Genomic DNA, 23,908 nt, shown 5'->3' with positions numbered 1-23,908 from the left:
GCAAAAATAACAGGAACTCAAAAGCCAATACATACCAAAATGAGCTAAAAGAACCAAAAGGACCTGGAGATGCTGGCAAAATCATAAAATGGAGGGGAAGGCAGGTCACCCCAACAGGGACATAGAAGCTCTCCTCCTCCCTAACTGAAAAAAACTCACTAACCAAATCTAAGAACAACTAGAAGCACTCGGAGAGCGCAGACCTCCGCCAAGGCTGATCAGTGGCCCCCCCGTGGGCCCCCCCACCCCCGATCACCACCAAAATTTAATCATTTTTCCTTATCCCATTTCCAACAAACCCTGAAAATTTCATCCAAATCTGTCCAGAACTTTTTGAGTTATGTTGCACACTAACGATCAGTGCCCCCCCCGTGGGCCCCCCACCCCCGATCACCACCAAAATTGAATCATTTCTTCCTTATCCCATTTCCAACAAACCCTGAAAATTTCATCCAAATCTGTCCAGAACTTTTGAGTTATGTTGCACAGTAACGGACAGACAAACAAACAAACCCTGGCAAAAACACAACCTCCTTGGCGGAGGTAATAAATGAATGAATAAATAACTAGAAAAGAACTCAGAGAGCACAGACCTCCGCCAAGGCAGATCAGTCCTGGATCCAAATAATTTCACTAACTTTTGTTGATATCATCATAAAGAAGCTGTATACCAAGTTTGAAGTCAATCGGAATTGTAGTTTCGGAGAAGACGATTGAAATTTTTGTAACGGACGACAGACGCCGCCGCCAGACACACCGCATGACGACAATAGCTTACGGCCTGTCGGCCGGTAAACTAAAAATAGGACCAATGGCCCTGTAGCTTACCGGCCAAATTAAAAGCTTTGGGAAATGTATCCAGATGCCATTTATTATCACCCAGCTATGTGTTTATTCTATTACAGAAATAGCCCATGTTTTGGTCATATTCCAATCAGATCTATAAAAAAATCAAATTCCAACTTGATATCATTGATACTTACTGATTTATTGGATCAATCCACTTCCCATCTCTTACAATGGGAAAATTTTCAAAGTTGCACCAAATCCAGAATCTGTCGAGCCTGCCACCAGACGAGTCTGGTTTTGTCTGTCTTTTATGTTGTCTGTCATTTCCTGTTTTATTTTGTTAAGTTTCCCTCGTGTGTCATGTCTGGTACATTTATCCTGTCCCTGAGTGTGTCCACTGTGTGATTACCTGACTCCGCCCTAATTTGTTCCACCTGTGTCTCATTGTCTTCCCTCCCTTTTGTGTATTTAAGCCCCATCTTTCCCCTTGTTTGTCGCCAGTTTGTATTTTCCTTGTGAGATACCTACCAGTGTTTTTGATCCTGTCTGTCTGCCTACCTGGTTTGACCTGGTTTGCCATCTTGTTTTTGCCTGTTGCCTAATCCCTGTCGGTTCTTCAGCCTCATTCTGACCTCGAGTGTTTGACCTCTTCGCCTGATTTATACGGTACGTGCGCTAGCCTGATCCCTATGTCCTGTTGCCTGTCTGACTGCCTACCCGTGTATGACCTGTTTCCGCCACTGACCTCCTCTGCTTCTCCCTAGTTGGGGTCCCGACGCGTACTACTGATCCGGACGGAGGGTTTTCGTCCCGGTCCGGTGTACTAACCCTGAGAAGAACTCAGCGACCGTATCCTCAAGATTTTGTTCATTATCATTGAACTGTCAGTGAGCTTGGTGTTGAATAAACACTGTGAACTTTTACATTTGTCTCTGGGTCATGCATATGGGTTCAGTTTTTGTACACTGAGCATCACAGAATCAGATCTGGATTGAAATAATTTCAATACCTTGTGTTGACATCATCATAAAGAAGCTGCATACCAAGTTTGAAGTCAATCGGAATTGTAGTTTCGGAGAAGAAGACGATTGAAATTTTTGTAACGGACAACAGACGCCGCCGCCAGACGACGACGACAATAGCTTTACGGCATATCACCGGTAAGCTTAAAATACAACCCCCGGCCACCCCCAGCCAAACTAAAAGAAATTAACTTAAATGTTGACTAAAGAAAAAGACTTTGTAGATTAAAAAAGTCAATCCCCTTCTTTGCTAGGACTCAGTATGTTATCATTGAACCTGTCTGAAGGTGATTACTGATGTGTATAATTAGGAATGTGTCTGAAAACAGACAATTCTAACTTTATGGGCAACAGTGTATTTTAGTGTGCAACTGTGTAACACAATGAACTAGGTCCTAAGCATTGAAACCACTTCATTCTGCTCTGAAAAGGACCAAATCGACTGTTTTTCTCCCAGTAGTAGGGGAAATTAACATCAAAAAAAGGGCCAAATTGGTTATGTGGTGGATAGAAACAGTAAAATTAGTAATAGATACTGTTTTAGGATGGATCTCATCATTTCAGAGGGGGTGCCCAAATTTCAGTCCATTAGGTTGTTTTTAAGGAAAACTCCAGTATAGCTGCCAAAAATGACCTAAGAATCATAAAAATGTGGCATAGCTAGACAGTATGGCTTATTCTGTCATTTATTTTTTGCATGTGATGTATATAGACTGCCATCAAATAATATGCGCAATATATACCATGAATGCAATGTTCCACGTCTTTTGAACAGTTTTAAAGAGAAAAAAAATGCTAAAAAAAAAAACCTAAAACCAAAACAACAAAAAAACAAAACATAGAGTTTTAAAAACTCTTACAGAGACACCCCCCCCCACACACTACTGAGTATCCCTTTGAGACAGATGCACATAGGTATCCATTTCATGTTACTTTCCAGTTGTAAAGTGTTTTTAGAGAGGCTCTCAAGAGGGTTTCAGATGCAGGACTGAACATTACAGGAGATCCTTCATCCTCACTGTATCACTGTACAATATCGGAGTAAATGGAAGATGGAGATTAAACTAAAGATAGTCTCCATATTCTTTAAATAGTTCAGAATACATTTTCTTGTTTTTATGTTTTTTTTCCTCAAGCTTAAGGGCATACATGGGAATTAGGTGAAGCTGATCTGTATCTGCACTTGATCTGTATCCTGTTACAGAAGAAGAATTTCATGAGAAGTATGTGGTTGGGAAAGTTCTTTATCTAATGGGCTCATCACACAGACACAACCCACACAACACAAATACTGTACCTACAAACACCACAAAGACTTTCATGAAGCAACACCCATTCACCATCTCACGCTACTACTGCAATGGTTGCATCATAATTATATACATTTCAATATTAAATTACAATTTTTATTACCTCTGCCAAGGATCGGCGGAGGTTATGTTTCATCGGGTTCTAGCTGTACGTCTGTTTGTGCTGATAGCAAGATAACTCAAAAAGTTATGGAAGTATTTGGAAGAAATTTTCAGAAAATATTGATACTGGCACAAGGAACAAATGATTAAATTTTGGTGGTGATTTGGGGGGGGTGAGGGGGCCTGATCTGATTCTGCTTGGCGGAGGTTGCGCTCTCCAAGTGCTTTCTAGTATTTAATATGTCGCTATTACAGTTTTAGCAACATATTCTTTCTAAATTTCAGTTTAAAATGTTGGCTGTTACTGGCTGTTCCTTAGCATTTTTCTGGTTAAATTTGTCCTAAAAACCCCCAAAAAAACCATGAAGCATAACAGATCACACTGCTCTACAGTCAATTAAAACAAAGTGAAACAGAGGATTTTTTTTTTTACAGAGACATTTGCAATTCTGATTTATCTGCATGACACAAAAAAATACACACTACAACAGTTGTTGAGTTGTTTGAGCTCCTGGCAAAATCAAAATAGTTCCTCCGTTCTACATTATTTTCCAGTTTATGGGATTTTCTTTTTTTTTTTTTTTTTTTCATTTCGCAGCATCTGTCAAAGTTAACATGAACAGCACATATCATAGTTTAAGTGTTTATAACAGTCAAAGACCAGACGTGGAAAAAGAAGTGTTTTATTGAAATCCCAGGTGCACTCCTGAAAAAAATGTACTCTCTCTCTTCTTTTAATTGTCTCCTCAACGGACATCACAAGTAAGTCTTCATTTCCAGCTGTGAAAACATTTAAAAAAAAAAAAAAAAAAAAGTCTTATTATTGATTTGAAACTTGTGATTGATATGATTTTGATTTAAATTCAGGCTTGGAATGAGTAGTGTCATTAGAAAGCCTAATGAGACAGACCTCTACCTGTCACACTGCAAGTTATTATCACTATAATGAATGTAAGTGTTTTTTTTTCTTCCATTACAAAATCTAATTAAAGTAGTTTCATATTCACATCAGTACATATTCGTGTCAAGACGGGACATTTTCAGACTGATTACATCACATTCTGAGATGACTATGTGTCTTATTACTCTGCACTGAAGGGAGACAGGCTCCTGTTTTCACTCATGTCTGTCTTTGTATCTGTGTGTGTGTGTGTAGGCGTGCGTGTGTGTGTGTGTCTGCAGGTAAAAAAAGATGAAGAAGAGACCGATCAGTTTTTATGACCCCTGGTGATTATATTAACTGACTGTAAAACTTGGAACCCTTTATTTTAACCTGTGTCTACTTGAAGAAGTAATGAATGCTGTAATAAAATTATGTTTTGGTGCACATAGTTTATGGTCTATGTGAATCCTTATACACTATTTATCTCAAAACTGTTATATATTTACAGTCCTGATAAATATGCACATGATAATTTACGCAAACTTGACGAAAATTTTCCTCCCTCTTGTATTTAACCCATAAAGACCCCCAAAAAAAACAGTCACCAAAGGCATCTCTGATCTAAAATGTTTGATGATTTCTGATCCATTAATCCTATCAATCCATGTAAATAATTGTTGTAAAATGCAGTTTGTCATCTTTTCCTGGTCATCAGATATGACCCATTTGGACGTTCAGGAGGCTCCATAGTTTACCGTGGAAACATCATCATCTTCAACAACATTGATTCACCAGTAAAATCCATGGAGTTTGATCAATGACAGTGGATGGAGATGCTTATTTGTACATTCAGTTATGGATGTATTTGCTGAAAAAGTACTTTTTCTGCAGTTTTCTGTGTTTCTGATTTAATACCTTAAAATTTACTCTGAGCTTTTATGACATCTACACGACCTGCTACAGGGCAGCTCAGGAGGTAGAGCGGGTCGTCCAATAACCGAAAGGGTTGGTGGTTGAATCCAACTCTGTCCTAGTTGTGTGTGCCGTTGTGTCCTTTGGGCAAGACACTTCACCACCTTGCCTCCAGTGTCACTCACACTGGTGTATGAATGTTTGGTAGTGGTCGGAGGTGCTGTCAGGGTGTGAATTGGCAGCCACGCTTCAATAATGTAAAGCGCTTTGGGTGCCTTGAAATGCGCTGTAGAAATCTAATCCATTATTATGATCAGCAAAATAGAAAAAACTAGAGTTTCACTGAAAAAAATGCAAAGTTGGGGTAATTCATTTAATTTTCATTTGTTTGTTTATTTCGAGCATTTACAGAATACATGCAAATTCAAAATTCCAAAATCAGTCATCTACACTCGAAAAGGAGTGGGAAGAAGAAAACTTAGTTAATCCCACCCCCATTGTCATCATCAAATAACTTTACATAATAACGTTTTAAATACTCACTCCTTTCCTTTGACTTCAAGCCAGAACAATGAAAAAAAATAGGACATTCCTGGTGGCGTTACCATGGGTAACAGTTAACCGTCAACTTACACTATAATAATTGCATACCAACAATGGTAAAAAAAAAAAAAATAGTATAAAAAATGGTGATAAATCATTTAAGAAATATTCACTTGGGAACAGTCACAAAAGTAGCATTGGGTCTTTATGGGTTAAGCACTGAAACTGTGACTGTGCATCTATATTCTGAACTCTAACACGCAACACCACTGTGTGTGTGAGTGTGTGTGTGTGTGTGTGTGTGTGTGCGCGCGTAAGAAGATAAAGAAGAAGAACTAGGCAAAAAATCGATCCATTTTATGACCCCTTTTATGATTGTATTACCCAACTGTATATCTGGAGCCCTTTAGTTTACCTGCGTCTACCTGAAGAAGTAATGAAACGTTGTAGAAAAACCCACAGTGAAGCTGTAAACAGAATCTACTGTAACTGTTTGGAATGAAAGGCATATCAGTTTATACTTTTCAGCGGGTCTTTTGCCCGGTTTACATCCCCTCGATACACTTTTCATTCCTTTTTAGTTTTTTCTTTAATGTGGAGCATAATTAACTGCCAGTATTGGGATAGAAGTAAAGATTGCGGTTGAACACGGTTTATGTCACAGCCTTAATTGGATCCTGAGGAAAAATATGCAACTATTTTCAAAGCAGGCAGGATTTCGTTCTTCAAAAACACCTCCTGTCTGTGGAATTTTAATGTTGTCCTAGTCGTTTCTTCTTAATAAACATGTCATTTCTGCCTTTTTGTCTGTTATTACACTCCCTCCTCCTGGTTGCTGTGTTCAGTCAGTCTTCTCTACACCTACACCCTCCTATAAAAGTGACAAACTAACGCTAAAGGCCCTGTTCTACCATGAAAGATCCCCTCCGCCTCTCCTCCTGTATTCCCATTACTACCCTTGACTCCAGGAGCTCACATCCCAAAAACATGTTCACTCCCCTCATCCCCCGCTTCTCCTCCTCCAAATCTTTTTCTTCTCTCCTCAACACATGAAAACTCAACTGTGAAACATTCAAAACAATTACTATAAAGTTTGTGACTAAGATGTCGGAGGGGCATACTTGAGTCTAGACGAGGAAGTGATATAACAGACGTATCTGTACTCTGTGGTCAGTTAGCTGCATACCTCTAGTCTTTCGGTTCACGGTCCAAAAGGGAACAGGTTTATAGTCACCACTAGTTCCAGAATTGCATATTTCTCCAAAACATTTCAAGACAAAATACATTTAGAATCAATTATCCATTTTTGTTGCTTGCATAAAAGAAAATATTCTTTAACCATAAAGACCCAAACATCCACTGTCGACCCAAATCTGTTTAATACCTGCTGATGCCATATATCCTATCAGTCCACGTAAATAATTAATGTAAAATGCAGTTTTGTCGTCTTTTCATGGTCACCAGATGTAACACGCGGCTCTGTTACCATGAAACACCGTCATCTTCTACGACAATGATTCGCCAGTAAAACCCATGGAGTTGGATCAATGACAGTGGATGGAGACAACTGTTTTTATGTTCAGTTAGTAGTCGCTTTTCCATTGACGCTGAAATTACGCAAATATAACTTGTGCATAAAATGTACCTAATGGAAAAACGACAATTTCGCCAAAAGTCTCATCTTTGATTAAAAGAGGTGGTTTTTCGAGTGTAGTGCAAAATGGTATATCATGCAAAACTGTGATGGAAAGACTTTTTTTCGCAACTAGAGTCAACTGAATTAAAAAAAAAACAGATGTTGAACGTATGTTACAACAGCGAAGAAGAAGAAACATGTCGTGGTAATGTGTGGACACACCAGGAAACCCAATCATTTTTAATTTAGTATGAGATAGAGGGGTTTATATAATAATAATGAATATATCTGTAAATCAACACCATATTTATGTTCATCGCCATGTTATGGAATGATTTCTCGTTGCATTTGTGATTTAATGGAAAAAACCGACATTACGCACTTCTGTTTTTCGACATTTTGTAAATATTGGTAAAGTTTTGTGCAGATGTCCAGTGGAAAAGCGACTACCGATAACTTTGTTGAAAAAGTCAGTTTTACTTACTTTTCTCTGTTTTGATATTATTTTACCTCTGAGTTTTTATGAACATCTACATGATTAGTAGATTAAATGTAAGAAAATATCTGATTTCACTGAAATAACAGAAAATACAGAAGAAAATATTATAACAATAGTAATAAATCATTTAAAGAAGGGTTAAATATAGAGAAAAATTCATTTGGGAACTGCCATAAAAGTAACACTGGGTTCTAGGGTTAATGCTTTAGCACTGTTCAAAGGAGCTCAAGTAATTCTCATTAAAATATGGTGCCATTCTCAAACATATTTCACATGTTATTGGAGCTTTCAGTGTTTTATGTTCAGTTGTTGAAAAAGTCCGTTTTTCTTCAATATTCTCTGTTTCTGATATAATAACCCTCAACTTTAATCTGAGCTTTTATGAACATCTACACGATCAATGAATTAAATAGAAGAAAAAACACAATTTTCAATAAAAAAACATAAAATACAGATGATAATATTGCAATTACTAGTGATAAATCACTTAAGAAAGATTAAATAGAGAGAAAAAATTCATTTAGAATCTACCACAAAAGCAACACTTTGTTAATATAATTTTTAAAATAGAAACATGGTCTCTTTTGCCGTACACACGGACCCTGAATTCTTCTTCCGAGGTCACATTTCACTCTATGTTCTAACACAGATGCACTGTTTCAGACAAATGCTTTTTATGCAGTGTTTTTATGGTGTGATAACATAATTTATCTTTGGTATAGTGTGATAGACATCGAGGTTCCTCTGAGAAAACCAGAGCATTAAAGTTCTCTATAGAGGTTGTGATTTATGTCAAGATTGCACTATTTTGACAAAATAACAAGTCAGGCTCTGGTCAAAGAAAGGCACATTTCCACAGACCTGTACAAAGATGCAAATACACTTAATCTGCCATCGCGTAATTGCAGCACTATCACTATTGCACTATCATCCAGACCCAGATGTGTTAATATCGCTGTAATCAATGTAAGTGATTTTTTTACACTGAGATAAAAGAAATTCTGAGTAGTTTAATGTTCAGTCTGTATGTATTCGTGTCAAGATAGGGACATTTTCAGACTGATTACATCAGATTCTGAGTAACCGTACGATTATGTGTCTTATTACTCTGTGAACTGAAGGTGGACAGGCTCCTGTTTTCACTCATGTCTGTTTTTGGATGTTTGTGTGTTTGCAAGAAGGTGAAAAGAAGAATTAGGCAAAGGATTGATCAGTTTCTACGAATGAATATCTGAAACCCTTTAGTTTGCCGACATTTACCCGAAGAGGTAATGAGATGCTGAATAAACATGTTTCAGTCAGCTGTTTGTGCACATACTGTGATCCTTATACACTATTTATGGAAAAACTGTTTTGCATTAACAGTCCTGGTAAATATGCACATGATAATTTATGCAAACTTGACAAACTTTTCCCTCCCACTTGTATTTAAGTATTGACTGTGACTGTGCCTCTGTGTTCTTAGCTCATCTGAACTCTAACATGCTTAACCACAGTGAACTGATAATACTTACTCTTGTACTGACTTATGGCCAAGGTAAGAGTTATGGGTTTTTACATCATTACATAATGTGTTTTTGCAAAATTAAACTACATGGTCTGTAAATAACAATACAACAGATGTAGAAGAATTACTCCAATTTCTTCTGTATGTACACGTAACAAAGTAATAGTTTAGAAATGTGTATACATTTAAAATATTTGTAAGTAGAAGTGCATAAGTGCTTTAACAATACGTGAAATCTATTCTTTACATATTAAATATTGTTTTTGATTAAAATTTCAAAACATGACAAATGCTGCAGGTTGAAAAGCTCTGGCACGTGTTGACAATGTTGTTATTAGTGAGATATCTCAGTTTCTAATGAGTAATTCGTCATTTTGCAAGTAACTAGTAGCAGAAACTGTCAATCCTCAGTCAGTCCTGGTGCATCTTTAGCCTGTCTGTCCATGGGAGTGGAGCTCTCCTTCACTGTGGTTCTTCCAGAAGTTTCTCCCACTGGGATTTTGGAGTTTTTCCTTGCTGAGAAGGACAGTCTAATGACAGGGGATGCCCGGGACATTAATCCTTTTCCTTCATCTACTGTTTATTTGACTGTTGTTTGTTTTCATGTCCAACTAATTCCATAAAGCCCTGTGAGGTGGCCTTGTTGTGATATAGGGTTCTACAAATTAAAATTAATTGATTTGAAAAATATGCAGTGGACTAAAAACCAAATGTCAAATGTTATCTTCCAACATTGAATTCTCAGAAGTGTGGATCAACTACTGCACAAATATGGATCTTCTATCTATCTATCTGTCTGTCTGTCTGTCTGTCTGTCTGTCTGTCTATCTATCTATCTATCTATCTATCTATCTATCTATCTATCTATCTATCTATCTATCTATCTATCTATCTATCTATCTATCTATCTATATACATATATACATACATATATTGTTTTATGTCATTCAGGTCATACAGGTAAAATATATGGAGGCCATGAAGCTGTGCCCCACAGCAGACCTTACATGGCGCTTTTGGAGACGATGGTAAATGGTAAAACACACCACTGTGGAGGCTTCCTGCTGAATGAGGAGTTTGTGATGACTGCAGCCCACTGTCATGCCGGGTTAGTCTAACATACTTTATGGGAAGGTACTCCTATTTCAGAACAAAAAAAACAGTATTACTATTATCTAAAAAATGACAAATTCACAAAAAGCAACAGTTATTTTACCTATATATCATTAGCCTCACAGCATAATTACCTAAGTCATATTTTTTGGTCAAATTGTGATATCTGCGTTACTTTACTCTCCTAACACACCATTGGCTATGATCTGAAAAAACCCTCCAAAACAAACAGCATAGGCAGCTATGCTATTAGGCTAACAATATGTGAAATATTTAATTTAAATATGCATTTGATACATATTTGGTTTATACATTTCATGAGTTTCGTGAATTGTAATATTGTGTTATTATTGTGTCATGCAATATTTTCTTCTGTGTATGTCATTTATTCAATTTTGTTGTTTTAGGCATCCCAATGTTTTATTAGGACTTCACAATTTCAACAAAAAGGAAAACATACAGACCATATCTGCTGCAAAACTGTTTCCACGCAAAGATTATGATCCAGCTGAATTCAGAAATGACCTAATGTTGATTAAGGTAAAAATAATTTTTAAAAAGTGTTATTTTCAAATGTTAACTCAAAACCATTCAGTAACTGGAGGCCTTCAGTGCATGTCTCTGTACTTTTTTTTTTTTTTAATTTTTTGTATCTATTTGTTATTTTATTATTATTATATTTATATTTTTGATTTATTTGTATTTCACAGTATCTATATTGTTCTTTTCTTTTCTGAACCTCAAGCTAAGCTCCAAGGCAACACTCAGCAGCAATGTCAGACCAATCGTTCTTGCAGACCATAATGATCCTGCTCCAGAATCATGCATCGTCTCTGGCTGGGGACGCCATGACAACACTGAACTCATGTCTGTTGTGCTCAGGGAAGTCAATCTAACACTAATCAACAATGAGTTATGTGAAGACCATAACTCATACTGCTCTGAGGGTGAAAAAAGACCTGCTGAGGTAAGTGTATTTATAGAACACAATGGACAAATAACTTATGGTTTATTTGTGGCACATATTAAATCATTATTGTGTTTGTCCTTCCAGGGAGACTCTGGTGGTCCACTGGTCTGTGAAAATGGAAAGGCTTATGGGGTGGTGTCCTCGTATAAAACAACCACAAATGGACAGAAAATGTCTTATTTTACCAAGATTTCTGACTATAGAGAATGGATTGATTGCACCATGAAATATAACTCCCTTCAAAAAAATCTCTAAAACTGTTTGACATTTATTTGGGTGGATCACATAATTTCAACTGTAATTATTCGAGCTTATCTTCAGAACTTTGAAGAGCTGATACCTGAGATTTTTTGGTTCAAAACATGACAAAACATAAATAAATAAATAAATAAAACATATGACATAGACAGTATATGTGATATTGTAGCTTTATATATCTTTTTTTTTTCTACTTCTTCTTTTTTATTAACCATAATCTGCTAGTTCATCAGTTTCTGCTCATCTCCTATTAGTGTGAATTTAACCTACAAAAAGGACGACACTGCCCCCTTGTGGATAAAATATGCTTTTTCAACTTCTGTCATTGCTTACAAGCTCTACATCCTGTGCATTTGAACCAAAGTTTTAACTGAGCTTGTAATGTAATGCATGTTGATAACACACAAAGGAAAAATTCACTTGCTTTAATATAACAAATAAATAAAAGTTCCATAATTTGTACCAAGTCAATGTCATGTTTTCTGTTTTATGTATTATAAGGTTCACTTCATAGTACCACACGGATGTTCTTATTCACACCCCTCGGTTTAAACTTATTTCAAAAGCACTGAAGGAGCTGTAATTTTACAACAACTTGCGGAATTCATTTTAATTGAGATGAGTGTTAAAGATGGCTCACGCACAGGTAAATACAGGGATAAAACATGATACGATTATTGAAATGTATTACTCAGAGGAAAATAAAAGATCAGTTTCAAGTAGAGAATTCATGAGTCATTGCATTTTTACATTCAGACTCTCAAAAGAGAATATATATGTGTAAGTGTGTGTGTGTGTGTGTGTGTGTGTGTGTGTGTGTGTGATAACATCAAATTCTGAGTAACTACCGACCTCCTATATTGAGGTTTCCTTTCTGATTCTCAGTATGCAGACAGATGTCAAAATAACATTTTAAAGTGGTTTGTGCAACAGATGTGATGCAAACCTATGTAAAAATTCTCATGTACTATCAAGTATTATCTTATTTACCTCTTTTACTTCTTGAATTGATGCACAATATATAGTACATGATATATTTTAACTTATTCAAGCATACAATGTAATATAAGTGTAGGTAAAGTGTAAAAAATAACAGCACTGGACATTGTCTTAGCAATTTTCTTGATCAAAAGTGTATTTTTAAAGCTGGTTGTTTTATCACAGAGGCATCAGGGGCCATTTATGATCAGTTTCAAAATTTGTTTTACAATTTCTGACTGAATAAGTGAGTGGTCGTAGTATATGTAACTAGAATCCAGGCCAGATATGAAGTGACAGCACGTGTTCAGTGAAAACCACATGTAACAAATACCTTACAAATGTATTGTCGTCATGTCTGAATGATGCAAATGCATAAATGGGACGATCACCCCGTGTCACCGTGGTGTCGATAATGCTCATATATTATACTCATTTACTATAGGAGTACCTAAGTTAACACACTGCTATCATATTTACTAATCTGGGGTCCTATTAAGTTTGTGACAGAGACACCTCCTGTGGTTTTAAAACACGTCAAACTTGCCAAACCCTTACTTCCTTCCTTCTCACATATTAAAGGCTGAAAATGTGATTGTGTTGCTGTTCTTAAGTTGCTCGCTTCAACTCTGGTCTCACCATGCTGACCCACTGTGACCTGGTGATACTCGTAGTACTTGCACTGAGTGGCCAAGGTAAGTTATGAGAGTTTTTACGCATTTAGATAATACACTTTTCACACTGTGTATCATAGTATGCAATGAAGACCACAGTACATAGCAGAGGAAGTCATAACAACGCAGTTCAGATATGCATTTAAAATTATGTTGTTATCAAAATATGTAAGTGTTAGTAATAATATGCTGTAAGTCTTTATGCTGAATGTGTTTTGTATTGTTGCATTAGTGTGTAAATATGACACAAACTGTAACTGCAAAAGCAAACTAATCTCTCGTTAATTTTATTTATAAGATATTGGTCCAATATCTAACTAGTAATGATAATAAATGTATTTTTCTTGCACAAAGAAAAGCAAAATGTAAATACTCAAGTAAAGTACAAGGACCTCATAATTACGTACGGAATAATTAACCCATAAAGACCCAAACAGCCACTGGAAACCAAAAGCATCTATAGATGTAACTGTGTAACACCTGTTGATCCACCAATCCTATCAATACATGTAAATAATTGGTGTAAAATACAGTTTGTCATCTTTTTATGGGCATCAGATCAAGGTTATTATCGTTAACGAAAACGAACGAAATGACGAAAACTAAAATTGAAATAACATTTTCGTTAACTGAAATAAATAAAAACTCTAATTAAAAGAAAAAAAACGATAACTAACTGAAACTGTATTGTGAGCTTACAAAACTAACTAAAACGTATAAAAATTATGGATACAATTCCCTTCGTTTTCGTCTTTGTCAATGTCGGATTGATATGAAATTAATTTATTTCGCTCCAGCAGTTTGAGCTGGTGACACCATACGACACTACACAGTCTGTCATGTGTGGTCACTGGTGGTTTCCAGTCGTCTTCTGGTCCCCACTCTACCTGGAACATACAGACTAAAGCTGAGACACAGCAGCACAGTCCTGTCTGGGGTTTACTGTAGTGATACATGGGTCGGTTTTTTTTTTTTTTTTTTTTTTTTGGCGTACCGTGTGTGTGCGCGTGAGTGACAGAGACAGAGCAGAGCTAAAGGACAGAGTCAGTGTTGAACTAGCATCCAGGTAAAAACTGGAGAGTTTATCACCGTGAAAAGGCCTTCCAAGCCCTGAACTGCACAGTTTAGAAGAGGAGAAAAGAGGAGGATGAAAACTAATCCAATTACAGAGGTATGGAACCTGTTCTAATGTTAAAAAACGTTTGATGTTAATAGCAACCGCTAGCTGAACTGAACTGAAGCAAAGTTGGCTAATAATGGAACTGGAGATGATTAAGATATGAGAGATCTGCTAAGGTGTGGTTTACTGCTGATGAACTGGGTTACATATGTTTATAAGTGGTTTATATATGTTTCTGTCTGCTTTAACTGCTGGTTAGCTGGTTTATAATATGTTCCTATCTGCTTTAACTGCTGGTTTATAATATGTTCCTATCTGCTTTAACTGCTGGTTAGCTGGTTTATATATGTTTCTATCTGCTTTAACTGCTGGTTAGCTGGTTATATATGTTTCTGTCTGCTTTAACTGCTGGTTAGCTGGTTTATATATGTTTCTATCTGCTTTAACTGCTGGTTAGCTGGTTTATAATATGTTCCTATCTGCTTTAACTGCTGGTTAGCTGGTTTATATATGTTTCTATCTGCTTTAACTGCTGGTTAGCTGGTTTATATATGTTTCTATCTGCTTTAACTGCTGGCTGCTTTGTGCATCTCCTCTCAAGCTTTGCACATCTTCGCATTGTTTCATGTAAGTGACGTTGTGTATGGATTGCACCCCACCTCAACCTGCTATAGGGAATTTATACATTGTACGGTACATTGTGTCTCTGCTCAGTCCATGAGCCGCCCTAACCCGACCCCCAAATAAAGTGTCCAGGGTAGCCCATATCCGCGCCTCACTAATTTCTTTGAATAGGATGATGAGGAAGATAAAATATATGAAATAACTAAAACTAATACTAAAACTAAACTAAACTAAAACTAAGCATTCAGAAAAAAAACGATAACTAATAAAAACTAACAAACCTGCTCGAAAAACTAATTAAAACTAACTGAATAAGAGAAAAAAAAAGTCAAAACTAATTAAAACTAAACTATAATTAAAAATCCAAAACTATTATAACCTTGCATCAGATATGACCTATTTGGATGTTCAGAGGGTCCGTTGTTACTGTGGAAACACCGTCATCTTCTACAACATTGATTCATGAGTAAAACTTATGGAGTTGGATCAGTGACAGTGGATGGATACACTGGGATTCAGTTAATAAGAGATTTTGAAGAAAAAGTCCTGTTTTCTTAATTTTTCTCTGTTTCTGATATAATAACCATCAACTTTAATCTGAGCTTTTATGAACATCTACATGATCAGTAAATTAAATACAGGAAAATACCTGATTTTTGTTGAAAAAATGCAAAATAAAGAAAATAATATTATAATAAACAATGATATGTTATGCAAGAAAAGTTAAATAGAGAGAAAAATTCATTTGGGAACTGATGCAAAAGTAGCACTGGGTCTTTATGGGTTAAAGGAATTAAGTTGTTAAAAGTAATGTGGAAACAAATACTGCACAAAAAAGGATGCTATATATATATATATATATATATCTGTTGTTTTATGGTGTTCAGGTCATACAGGGAAAATATATGGAGGTCACGAGGCTGCGGCACATAGCAGACCTTACATGGTGCATTTGGAGAGGATGGTGGAAAATGGTAAAACAGTGCACTGTGGAGGTTTCCTTCTCAGGGAGGATTTCGTGATGACTGCAGCCCACTGTAACGCCAGGTTTGTCTAAAGTACTTTATGTTCCTGACAGCGAAGGTGCTTCATGTTCTCAACTTCCTGGACAACAACTTAACGTCTCTGTCTTTGTCACCATTTTGGAAAAAAAAAAAAAAATCAATATAATTAATTTGAGAAAGAAATTTGCTTCATAATTGTTTGATTATAATATTACATTTTATTTAATCCTGTACTTTATATATTTTATTCATGCTCAGTTTTTTCCTTTCAGGTCCTACACAGTCTTACTGGGACTTCACAATTATCATAACCGACAAAATGCACAGAAAATACTTGTGGAAAAAGCCTTTCTACACCCAGATTACGATAGCATGGATTACAAACATGACTTAATGCTACTGAAGGTAAGAACAAGGCTGTGATGTCTTTGTAATCTGATTTTGTTATTATTTTATTTTTCATGGTTCAACAAATGCAGCCTTCAGTCCATGTTCTCAGTATCTTACTGTATGTTTGTATGTTTGCTCTTATCTTTTCTGAACTTCTAGTTAAGCTCCAATGCAACATTCAACAACAATGTGAAATCAATTGATCTCGCAGACAAAGAGGATTCCTCTCCTGAATCATGCATAACCTGTGGTTGGGGAAATTTCAACTGTGAAAAACGCCTGTCTCCTACACTCAGAGAGGTCAACGTGACTCTACTTAACTCCACGTCATGCAAAAAGGATCACTCTTACTGTTCTGACGGACCAAAGGGACCTGGCGTTGTATGTACATTTATCCAACATGTTGGTCAAACAAGTTGTGGTCTGTCCTGACAACAGTTTCATTGTTGTTGAATCATTACTGTTTGTCCTTCCAGGGAGACTCTGGTGGTCCACTGGTCTGTGAAAAGGGAAAGGCTTATGGGGTGGTGTCTGCCGCCTATGTGCAGACCTCAGAGGGCCTGAATGTGTATCATTATGCCAAGATTCCTGACTACAGAGACTGGATTGACTGCATCATGGAAAACAACTGAGAGCTTCAGTAACATGTGAAATATGTTTGGGAAAGGCACAACATTTTAATGAGAATTACTTGAGCTCCTTTGAACAGTTAGAGCATTAACCCATAAGGACCCTGTGTTACTTTTATGGCAGTTCCCAAATGAATTTTTCTCAATATTTAACCTTCTTTAAGTGATTTATTACCATTTATTGTAATATTACCTTCTGTATTTTCTGTTATTTAGTGAAAATCAGATATTTTCCTACTTTTAATTTACTAATCATGTAGATGTTTATAAAAGCTCAGAGTAAAGTAGTATCAAAAACAGAGAAAACTGAAGAAAAAGTGACTTTTTCAGCAAAGTTATCAATAACTGAACATAAAACAAGTGTGTCCATCCACTGTCATTGATAGATGATGGTGTTTCCACGGTAACTACGGAGCCTCTGAACGTCCACATGAGTCATATCTGATGACCTTGAAAAGATGACTAAATGCATTTTACACCAATTATTTACATGTATTAATGAATAAGTGGATCAACAGGTATTAAACAGTGTAGATCAGTAGATGGTTCAGGTAGATAGTTAATATTTGGGTCTTTATGGGTTAATAATACACAAGATTTTCATGATAAATGGTTAAACAAGCCAGGCTATAAAAATAGCTCAAACATATTACATATACACAATATATTATATCACAGCTGCTCAGCGCATTTTCTTTTAGTCTAGATAAGTTTCATTACAATATAAGTATATTTCTTTCAATAATCATCTTCATTATCAAATAGTAAACTGTAACTTTATCACCTTTTGCTTGTTTCGTGTAAATTAAAGTTACAAAAAGGGCAACAGTGCCTCCCTGTGGAAACATTTATGTTCATTTAACTTCTTTGCTCATGGCTGATATTCTGTCATTTCCAAGCTATACATCTTCTATGTGCATTTGAGCTTCATCTGACACTGTAACTGTATGTTGATGATATAAAGCAAAGCAGCCAAGGCATGATATTTTTCTGTTTTTATCTGAATCATTAGGGAATTGTTCAGAATTAAAATGGGCTTACTTGCAAAATGTTGTGTATTTGTAATATTACTATCATTTCTGAGTGAAGTTGTAATGAAGGGGAATAACTGTTTTTAATATACAGTACATGCAATGATAATATGAGAAATGTGCACAGTTCATGTTGAAAATTGCATTTGTAAGTGCTGTGGTCAGAGATAGGGTTAGGAAATGACATTTTGTTTATGTAAATAAAAAAATCAGATCCAATATCCTCCTGAGACCCAGGAAAGTGAAAGTTTTAGCTTTTTACATTAAACAATTGTCTTGATTGGAAACTGCATAATACAACCATTCTTTGTTTTTTTTTTTCAGACACATTTTTAAAACTATTTTTATTATTTATTTATTTATCCTTTGCAATGGAAAGCATTTTTTAAGTACAACTGTCAAAAATTTGTCCCCTACAGAGGACAAGAATACATTGCTGGGTCTCAGGAGGATATAAAGTGATGTACAATTTAAAGCATATCATACAAATGAAGATACAAAGGTTTACTTACCCTAAAACAGTCTAAGTTTACAAATGTGTGCTATAAAAATTTAATGTTTCTCATATTAGGGTGAAAAAAGTGTTGATACTGGCTTTAAGTCATGTCACATGCACATTCACTTCCTTAACTTCACAAATTTAAAGACTGAAAACTAATCATAAACTTTACTAAAAAGACCAAATCAACATCGAAGCAGAAAGAACTCTTGCTGTTGTAAGGGAGAACAGACACTTCTGGTGTAGTATGCATATGTATATGTAATGTAATGGACTACTGTAGTACATATCATTGAATCACTTTTCCCTGTTCTGTAACAAGACATGCCCAAGGAGCGATATATTTTTTATTTTATTTTATTTTATTTTATTTTATTTATTTCAAATATCAAAACCCCAAAAAACAACAAGGAAGAAGAAAAAAGAAAGAAAAAAAAATTACATTCAAAAAGGAGTGGAATGAAGTACAACTTATATAGTCCCGCCCCCTTACCCTATCACAAAGTGGTCACAAAGTCCCATGTCAGTTCCTCAAAGTACCTTAACAAACTTACACGTCAAAAGAAATTCAAACCAATCTTGCACAAAACACAAAAAATATTAAACATATCAAAATTAAACTCTGTCTATTTCATAACTGCCTTTCATAACAGTGTTTGACATATCAAAATAAACACCTTCCATTTAATAGCTGTATTACGCATATAGATTGACTTCACTTCAAACATAAGTAGGCAAAAGAAAATCCTGATCCAAAAGGACACTCCGATATATGGAAATAAATCAACCGAAAAAGAAAACAAATATCACACAAATGTACAGCACTTTCAGTGTGACTCTTCCACAACACTCAGTGTCGAAAAGGAAGAGAAAGAAGTTGAGCCCACATTGTCCCGCCCCAATTCCACATGAGCTGGCCAATCAGCCAATAGATACAGTCTAAAACAGAGAACAGGTCAGTCACTAAATTACAAAAAGGAGAACAAATGATCACATAACATCTACAACCATTACTGTTGTACTCATGTTCACTGCCACTATATCTCTAAAAAATAAGGTTTTTATACATCTTCTCAAATTTCATGATGTTTTCACACAGTTTGATATTTAGTTCCATTCTATTCCACAAAACCACTCAACATGAAATGCACATCTTTTTAAAGATTTGTTCCAGTGAAATGTCGTTTCATATTTAGTCTCAGTCTGCAGTCATAACCCCCCTCTCTATCTGAGAATATTTTCTGTATGTTACTTGCAAGTATTTATTTCTGGCTTTATATAATATTTGCGTTTTAATTTCCATCAAATCCTTTAATTTGAGTGTATGTGAGAATAAGAATAGTTTATATATGTCGAGGCCCAAAATGGAATCTGGCCCGATTCAGAATCGGGCCGGCCCAGAATGGAATTCTATTCTAGGCCGGCCTAGAATGGAATCCTGCTGCTATAATGTTATTTTTATACCATGTTTAATTCAAATGATCTAAATTATTACAAAAATCAATACATGGAATTTGCAAATATGTGAAAAAAAATGAAACAAACAACATTTTAATTGTAAACTATAATACACTTTATTTACAAATAGAACCTAGTGGTACTCCCCACCAATATATGGTACAGTGAAATCGACTGAAATTGACAATAGTTACTCAAGGTATGTAAGACTGAAAATGTAAAATTATGACAAATTATGGAATTATGGATCATTTGCATTAAACATGGTATAAAAATAACATTATAGCAGCAGGATTCCATTCTGGGCCGGCCTAGAATAGAATTCCATTCTGGGCCGGGCCGATTCTGAATTGGGCCAGATTCCGTTTTGGGCCTTGACATATACATAAGTAGAATCCCAGATGTCGTGAAAATCCACTTTTTATTAAGTCTGGCTGTATTCCACTATGAAACATACACCAAACAAGTTTATTTGTACATTGCAAAACATAAAATTGTAATAATGTCACTCATGGTTTGTAAAAAAAAAAAAAAAAAAATAAGTATACGCTCCTTATGCAGTTTATCCCATAAGGACCCAGTGCCACTGTAGTGTCAGTTCCCAAATTAATTTTTCTCCCTATTTAACCTTTCAGGAGTTATTTATCACCATTTATTGTAATATTATCCTCTGTATTTTGCATTTTTTTTGGTGGAAATCAGGTATTTTTCATATTTAATTCACCAATCATATAGATGTTCATAAAAGCTCTGCCTGAAGTTGACCATCATAATATGAGAAACAGAGAAAAATGAAGAAAACTTGACTTTTTAACAAAATATATCATTAACTTAGCATAAACCAAGTCTTTCCACACACTGTCATTAATAGAACTCCATGGGTTTTACTGGTGAATTAATGTTGTAGAATATGACGGTGTTTCCACGTTCACTAAAGAGCCTCTGAACGTCCACATGGGTCATATCTGATGACCATGAAAAGATGACAAACTGCATTTTACACTAATTATTTACATGTATTGATAGGATTAGTGGATCAACAGGTATTACACAGTTTACATCAGTAGATGGTTTTGGTCGGTGGTGGATGTTTGGGTCTTTATGGGTTAAGTGAGAACACAATATCCTCCCATCATGCTATGGCCGCAGATCAGATGATAGACGATAGTATCAAACTTTGCATATGCTTGTGATGCATGTGCTCACACATTTAAAGGCTGAATCTGTGAACTCTTCAGTAGCTCAGCTCTCATCTCATCATGCATATCCACTGTGAACTGGTAATTCTCTTATTGGCAATGACCGGTAAGTTGTTTGGAAAGTTTACACATTTACACAAGTCACTTTTTGACACTGGGTGTCAGGAGAAGTTAGAATATGTGTTGCGTGTAAAGACATGTGTATTAGTAAATATATGGCATGAAGTCTCTTTTCATGTTTTAATCCTTTCCCTTTTTGATATTGGTTCGCTGTGCCACTAAGAAAAACTGTCAAATGTTGTGCAGTAAAGACTGTATTTTATTGTTCACTAGGATGAATCTGTTGTATCTATTTATATTTTTGTGGTTTACAGTTCACACCGAAGCGATATATGGAGGTCGTGAGGCTGTGCCACATAGCAGACCGTACATGGTGCTATTGGAGAGGATGATGCCAAATGGTGAAACTAAGTACTGTGGTGGTTTCCTTCTGAATGAGGATTTTGTGATGACTGCAGCCTATTGTGAAGCCAGGTTTGTCTAAAATACTTTGTGTTCCTGACAGCGAAGGTGCTTCATTTTCTGAACTTCATGAACAACAGCTTAACGTCTCTGTCTTTGTCCTCATATTGGGTGGAAAAAAAATGTGTATATATATACATATATATATATATATATATATATATATATATATATATATATATATATGCAATTTGAGAAATAAGTATGCTTCATAACAGTTTGATTATATCTATCTATCTATCTATCTATATACATACATACATACATATATTGTTTTATGTCATTCAGGTCATACAGGTAAAATATATGGAGGCCATGAGGCTGTGCCCCACAGCAGACCTTACATCGTGTTTTTGGAGAGGATGATGGTAAATGGTAAAACACACCACTGTGGAGGCTTCCTGCTGAATGAGGAGTTTGTGATGACTGCAGCCCACTGTGATGCCAGGTTAGTCTACCATACTTTATGGGAAGGTACTCCTATTTCAGAACAAAAAAAAACAGTATTACTTTATCTAAAAAGTGACAAATTCACAAAAAGCAATAGTTATTTTACTTATATATCATTAGCCTCACAGCATAATTACCTAAGTCATATTTTTTGGCCAAATTGTGATATCTGCATTACTTTACTCTCCTAACACACCATTGGCTATGATCTGAGAAAAAAAAACAAAAAAAAAAAACAAAACTACGTAGGCAATTATGCTATTAGGCTAACAATATGTGAAATATTTAATTTAAATATGCATTTGATACATATTTGGTTTATACGTTTCATGGGTTTTGTGAATTGTAATATTGTGTTATTATTGTGTCATGCAATATTTTCTTCTGTATATGTCATTCATTAAATTTTGTTGTTTTAGGCATCCCAATGTTTTATTAGGACTTCACAATTTCAAAAAAAAGGAAAACATACAGACCATATCTGCTGTAAAACTGTTTCCATACAAAGATTATGATCCAGCTGAATTCAGAAACGACCTAATGTTGATTAAGGTAAAAATCATTTTAAAAAGTGTTATTTTCAAATGTTAACTCAAAACCATTCAGTAACTGGAGGCCTTCAGTGCATGTCTCTGTACTTTATTTATCTATTTGTTATTATTTTATTATTATTATATTTATATTTTTGATTTATTTGTATTTCACAGTATCTATATTGTTCTTTTCTTTTCTGAACCTCAAGCTAAGCTCCAAGGCAACATTCAGCAGCAATGTCAGACCAATCACTCTTGCAGACCATAATGATCCTGCTCCAGAATCATGCATCGTCCCTGGCTGGGGACGCCATGACCAGACTAGACACATGTCTGTTGTGCTCAGGGAAGTCAATCTAACACTAATCAGCAGTGAGTCGTGTGAAGAGCATAACTCATACTGCTCTGAGGGTGAAAAAAGACCTGCTGAGGTCAGTGTATTTATAGAACACAATGGACAAATAACTTATGGTGTATTTGTGGCACATATTAAATCATTATTGTGTTTGTCCTTCCAGGGAGACTCTGGTGGTCCACTGGTCTGTGAAAATGGAAAGGCTTATGGGGTGGTGTCCTCGTATAAAACAACCACAAATGGACAGAAAATGTCTTATTTTACCAAGATTTCTGACTATAGAGAATGGATTGATTGCACCATGAAATATAACTCCCTTCAAAAAAATCTCTAAAACTGTTTGACATTTATTTGGGTGGATCACATTATTTCAACTGTAATTATTCGAGCTTATCTTCAGAATTTTGAAGAGCTGATACCTGAGAGTTTTTGGTTCAAAACGTGACAAAACATAAATAAATAAATAAAACATATGACATAGACAGTATATGTGATATTGTAGCTTTATATATCTTTTTTTCCTACTTCTTCTTTTTTATTAACCATAATCTGCTAGTTCATCAGTTTCTGCTCATCTCCTATTAGTGTGAATTTAACCTACAAAAAGGACGACACTACCCCCTTGTGGATAAAATATGTTTTTTCAACTTCTGTCATTGCTTACAACAGGGGTGTCCAAACTTTTTTTTAAAGAGGGCCAGATCTGATAATGTGGACATTGCCAGGGGCCAGTGGTCCCTTCGGACGTTTTTTAAACAGTAAAAATTACATATAAAAGCGCTGTTCTACAACAATTTTATTTTCATTGTCACAATATCATTTTTTTAAATGGCAATGTAACCAAATCTAAGCCACTCAGGTGTGAACAAATTAAAAAAAACAACAAAAAAAAAAACAT

General features: G+C 35.5%; 3 protein-coding genes across 3 annotated transcripts in view; all 3 read left to right on the top strand.

The window, feature by feature from the left end:
- Positions 1–12,026, top strand: part of LOC115418707 (granzyme B(G,H)-like) — a 50,157-nt gene extending 38,131 nt beyond the window's left edge. Inside the window, exons 1-5 of the mRNA XM_030133264.1 lie at positions 9,172–9,233; positions 10,155–10,311; positions 10,724–10,856; positions 11,062–11,283; positions 11,371–12,026. Of these exons, the coding sequence (XP_029989124.1) occupies positions 9,179–9,233; positions 10,155–10,311; positions 10,724–10,856; positions 11,062–11,283; positions 11,371–11,541 (738 nt within the window). The 5' untranslated portion in view covers positions 9,172–9,178 and the 3' untranslated portion in view covers positions 11,542–12,026. Of the gene's footprint in view, positions 9,234–10,154; positions 10,312–10,723; positions 10,857–11,061; positions 11,284–11,370 lie in introns of the transcript that reaches the window.
- A 1,071-nt stretch (positions 12,027–13,097) lies between these two features.
- Positions 13,098–17,173, top strand: LOC115418708 (mast cell protease 2-like). Its single transcript, XM_030133265.1, has 5 exons — positions 13,098–13,217; positions 15,828–15,987; positions 16,217–16,349; positions 16,494–16,715; positions 16,811–17,173. The coding sequence occupies exons 1-5, from the start codon at positions 13,163–13,165 to the stop codon at positions 16,964–16,966; spliced, it is 726 nt and encodes a 241-aa protein (XP_029989125.1). The 5' UTR covers positions 13,098–13,162; the 3' UTR covers positions 16,967–17,173.
- A 4,000-nt stretch (positions 17,174–21,173) lies between these two features.
- LOC115418710 (granzyme B(G,H)-like) lies at positions 21,174–23,362 on the top strand. The gene is made up of 5 exons (XM_030133267.1): positions 21,174–21,256; positions 21,525–21,684; positions 22,542–22,674; positions 22,865–23,086; positions 23,174–23,362. Exons 1-5 carry the CDS (start codon positions 21,211–21,213, stop codon positions 23,342–23,344), a joined length of 732 nt encoding a protein of 243 aa, XP_029989127.1. The 5' UTR covers positions 21,174–21,210; the 3' UTR covers positions 23,345–23,362.
- The last annotated feature ends 546 nt before the right edge of the window (positions 23,363–23,908 follow it).

Source organism: Sphaeramia orbicularis, chromosome 4 (assembly GCF_902148855.1).
Source record: "Sphaeramia orbicularis chromosome 4, fSphaOr1.1, whole genome shotgun sequence".
NCBI lineage: Eukaryota > Metazoa > Chordata > Actinopteri > Kurtiformes > Apogonidae > Sphaeramia > Sphaeramia orbicularis.
This window is presented reverse-complemented; position numbering and strand designations above follow the sequence as displayed.

Coding starts and splice junctions, on each gene's coding strand:
- LOC115418708 (XM_030133265.1), top strand. CDS start 13,163: ATGCTGACCCACTGTGACCTGGTGATACTCGTAGTACTTGCACTGAGT. Junction 13,218..15,827: donor ACTTGCACTGAGTGGCCAAG/GTAAGTTATGAG, acceptor TATGGTGTTCAG/GTCATACAGGGAAAATATAT. Junction 15,988..16,216: donor GCAGCCCACTGTAACGCCAG/GTTTGTCTAAAG, acceptor TTTTCCTTTCAG/GTCCTACACAGTCTTACTGG.
- LOC115418710 (XM_030133267.1), top strand. CDS start 21,211: ATGCATATCCACTGTGAACTGGTAATTCTCTTATTGGCAATGACCG. Junction 21,257..21,524: donor TCTCTTATTGGCAATGACCG/GTAAGTTGTTTG, acceptor TGTGGTTTACAG/TTCACACCGAAGCGATATAT. Junction 21,685..22,541: donor GCAGCCTATTGTGAAGCCAG/GTTTGTCTAAAA, acceptor TTGTTGTTTTAG/GCATCCCAATGTTTTATTAG.